At 68.0% G+C, this 3,570-nt stretch overlaps 1 protein-coding gene across 1 annotated transcript in view; it reads left to right on the top strand.

Moving 5' to 3' along the window:
- Positions 1-1,607: 1,607 nt before the first annotated feature.
- Positions 1,608-3,570, top strand: part of LMNB2 (lamin B2) — a gene marked incomplete at its 5' end in the record, with an annotated part of 19,222 nt that continues 17,259 nt past the window's right edge. Inside the window, 2 exon segments of the mRNA XM_027769591.1 lie at positions 1,608-1,903; positions 3,462-3,570. Of these exon segments, the coding sequence (XP_027625392.1) occupies positions 1,608-1,903; positions 3,462-3,570 (405 nt within the window).

Genomic DNA, 3,570 nt, shown 5'->3' with positions numbered 1-3,570 from the left:
TAGGGGGGCCCTGAGACGGGTGCAGGGGTCTGACTGGGGTCCCTGGGAGGGTCGAGGTGAGGACGCGGGCCGGGCAGCCTGGGTGCCCTCCCCGCGGGGTGCTGGTGTCAGTGGGCGGAGGACGGGCCTGGAGTGGGCTGCTGACCCGTCCAGCCCCGCCGCGGCCGGGCACTGGGGGCCGAGCCCCCGCAGCTGTCCCACCGGGGGTGCACCTGCCTCCCTCCCTCTCACTCGCAGGCCCAGGCCGGCGCCTCGCCACCCCGTCCGCCAGCCTCCACCCAGGCCACGTGGCGGGGGTGGCCGGTGCACGCGCCCCGGGTCTTACAGAAGATCCCTGGGAGGGGACAGGGAGAGGCCGCCCTCACCGCCTTCCCTCCCGCCGGGTGTCCCGTTCCTGGAGGGGGAGCCGCTTGGGTCCCCGCTCGGGCAGGTGTGTGGGTGTCACCTGGAGTGCCCACTGTGGGGCCGCCCGTCCCCTGGCCTTGCCTCCTCCAGGTGTGTTCCCTGCCTGTCCCGGCCGGCGGGAGGAGGGCCGCCTTGGACAGGAGGAGCAGGCGTGGCTGGGGGCGCTCGCGGGGTCCCCTTCGCCTCCGACTTCCCTCCTCCCCAGCCTTTTAGTGCAGAGGCACCTGGAGGCCCTGCAGCTTGGGGGGCTGGAGTCTGTGGACGGTCAGGGCCCAGCACAGTTCAAATCCCAGTCCCGGTGCCTGGAAAACATGCGGGGTGCACGTGGGTGAGTGTCCCAAATCCCGACAGGACAGGTCGGAGGTGCTGAGGCGTGCCCACACCCGTTGGGGATGGCCCCGTGCAGCGTCTGGGAGTTACAGCGCTGTGTCACTAACTCGCCCGCCCTGCACCGCCCTCCGCCGCGGCCTCTGCCCCAGGACCCCCAGCTCTGGGTTGTCACGTCTCGGACTCCTGGGCCGTGGCAGTTCCTCAGGTCCTTTGTCCCGATGCCCTAGGGATGACCGTCGGGTTGGAGGACGTTCGGGTGGGGGTTTGCGTGGTCTTCCTCGTGGTTAGGAGGGTGACGGGCTGGGTAACTTCATTTTTCAGGTTTTGCCATAGGGCGTGTGCCCTGGCTGGAGACAGACGGGGAAAGTGAGAGCTTACCCGGGGGGTGGCCAGCCTCAGTCCTCCTCCGTTCTCTTGGGTTTTGGGTACACACGTATACCTGCCATGTTTTCCAAGCTGCAGGGCCCGGGACTTGAACCACTGTCTGACGCGTGGGATCCAGCCGCCCTAATCACCACACACCACCTGCTGCCCCTAGTGGGTGCTTGTGAAATGCACGGCCTCGCCATCCGTGAAGCCGGGGCACTGAGCACGGCATGGGCATGGTGGTGTCCCCTGTATCAGCCCAATGGGCCCCCAGCACGCCCCGCGGTGACCGGGCGTGGGCCCGCCATGCTGGGCGCCGGGCCCAGGGTGAGGGTAGGCAAGGAAGAAATAGCAAATAAAGCAGCAAACGGCTCTTGGGCAGGACGCGGGGGGCGGCACGCCTGCGGCCGTCACGGGGTTCCCCGGGAGGATGAGTGGGGGCCAGGCCCGTGGCTGGCTGGCCGGCACACCCACTCCTGACATGGGAGCTCCACGCCTGAACGGGCCGTGGCCCATCGGGTGGCTGGTCTGGGCCTCCCAGGGGTCTCGGCCAGGAGGGGCTCTGCTCAGGCGGGTGGCGTGGCCTCTTGCTCAGGGCGGAGCCCGGGCTGTCGGGGCAGCTGCTCCGGCCCCACCTGGGCCCTGACCCCGCGGTGTCTCCCCAGGTGAGCGGGATCAAGGCCCTGTACGAGTCGGAGCTGGCCGATGCCCGCAGGGTCCTGGACGAGACAGCCTGCGAGCGCGCCCGGCTGCAGATCGAGATGGGCAAGCTGCGGGCCGAGCTGGAGGAGGTCGCCAAGAGGTGAGGGTGGCCGCTCCGCCGGGCAGCTGGCTGGGCGGGCCTGCAGGCTCCAGGCCCGGCCCCGCCTCTGAACACTGATGCCACATCCCGGGTTCCGCTGGCGTGTTGGACATCTGGGCTTGCCAGGACGGGGGCTCCTGCATGGAGTGGGGGCCGGCACCCGGAGCAGGCTCAGCATTCCCGGGGTGTAGGGCGGCCGTCAGGGGCGCCGGAGTTCCGGGGTGATGCCGCTGGGCCCGCACGGGAGGGGACCCGGGGTGGTGGCCTGTCTCTGCGTCTTTCTCATGGAGGAGGTGAGCAGTTATTTCTTTACAAATGTGTTCAAGGGACCAGCGGTGGCGTGATGGTGATGTCACTGGGCTCACGTGGTCCACCACGGTTTGAGCCCCTGGCCCGGCTGTTAAACCTCACACTGGGTGTGTGTGTGTGCGCGCCCAAGATCCCGAGAGGAGAGTGCAGGAGAGGGGGTTGTGGCGCGGCCATCGCCCCCGGGGCGATTTCTCGCTTTCTGTCTCTGTCTCTGTCAAGCTCACACACGCTATAGCAAAAACCTCTTAAAATGTCGCGGGCTGGCAGGTGGCGTGGGCCCTGGGCTCCCACATGGCTGACTGTGGTTCGAGTCCTGGACCTGGTGGCTTGATCTCTCAGTCTCTCTCCTTCTCGCTCTGTCCCTCTCTGGTCAAATTTAAAGAAGTAAAGAAAGTTAAATAACTTTAAAAGGAAAGTGCCCAGTAGTCTGAACGTGAGCCGGAAACGTCTGCACGCCTACCTCCTGATGCCTGCTGTCTGCAGGCGTGTGCTCCCAGGCAGTCACGGGCAAGGGAGAGACCGAGGGCGGCCCCGCCGCGACCTCCTCTCCGTTCTCGGACCTGGCGGCCCGCCCGCACAGGCCTGGTGCGGTTCTCAGGCTGCGAGTCCTGGACGCCCCCGCGGCCGCCATGAGGGGGTCCAGCGTAGCCACTGCAGCACAGCCAGCCACCTGGCACCCCACGCCTGTGCCCAGGGCTCCCCCACCCCCCAGTCCCGAACGCTGGCCTTAGCTCGGGGTGCCGGGGACCTGCCGTAGCTTGCCACAAGCGAGGTCATTTTCCGAGACCAGGCTTTTCCTGTAACTGTAATAGTTATCTGCTCATTAAAAAAACCCGAGTTCTGCCAAAGTCTCCCTCATGGGCTGGTTTCAGCCAAGGACCGGATGGCGAGCCCTGACCCCAGGTGTCGGGGCGCGGGCCTGGCCTGGGTGCTCGGGCTCAGTGGCCCCAGGGACCGTGCCCCTCGGCCTCCTGCCATCCGGCCCGGTGCAGCCCGCGGCCTCCCCACGTCCAGATGGCCACCCCCCAAATGACCGCCTCGGCTTTCAGCGCCAAGAAGAGGGAGGGCGAGCTGACGGTGGCCCAGGGCCGCGTGAAGGACCTGGAGTCCCTGTTCCACCGGAGCGAGGTGCTCGGGCTCAGTGGCCCCAGGGACCGTGCCCCTCGGCCTCCTGCCATCCGGCCCGGTGCAGCCCGCGGCCTCCCCACGTCCAGATGGCCACCCCCCAAATGACCGCCTCGGCTTTCAGCGCCAAGAAGAGGGAGGGCGAGCTGACGGTGGCCCAGGGCCGCGTGAAGGACCTGGAGTCCCTGTTCCACCGGAGCGAGGCCGAGCTGGCCGCCGCCCTCAGCGACAAG

This window comes from Tupaia chinensis, unplaced genomic scaffold, assembly GCF_000334495.1.
Source record: "Tupaia chinensis unplaced genomic scaffold, TupChi_1.0 Scaffold149964_2, whole genome shotgun sequence".
NCBI classification, from domain to species: Eukaryota; Metazoa; Chordata; class Mammalia; order Scandentia; family Tupaiidae; genus Tupaia; species Tupaia belangeri.
This window is presented reverse-complemented; position numbering and strand designations above follow the sequence as displayed.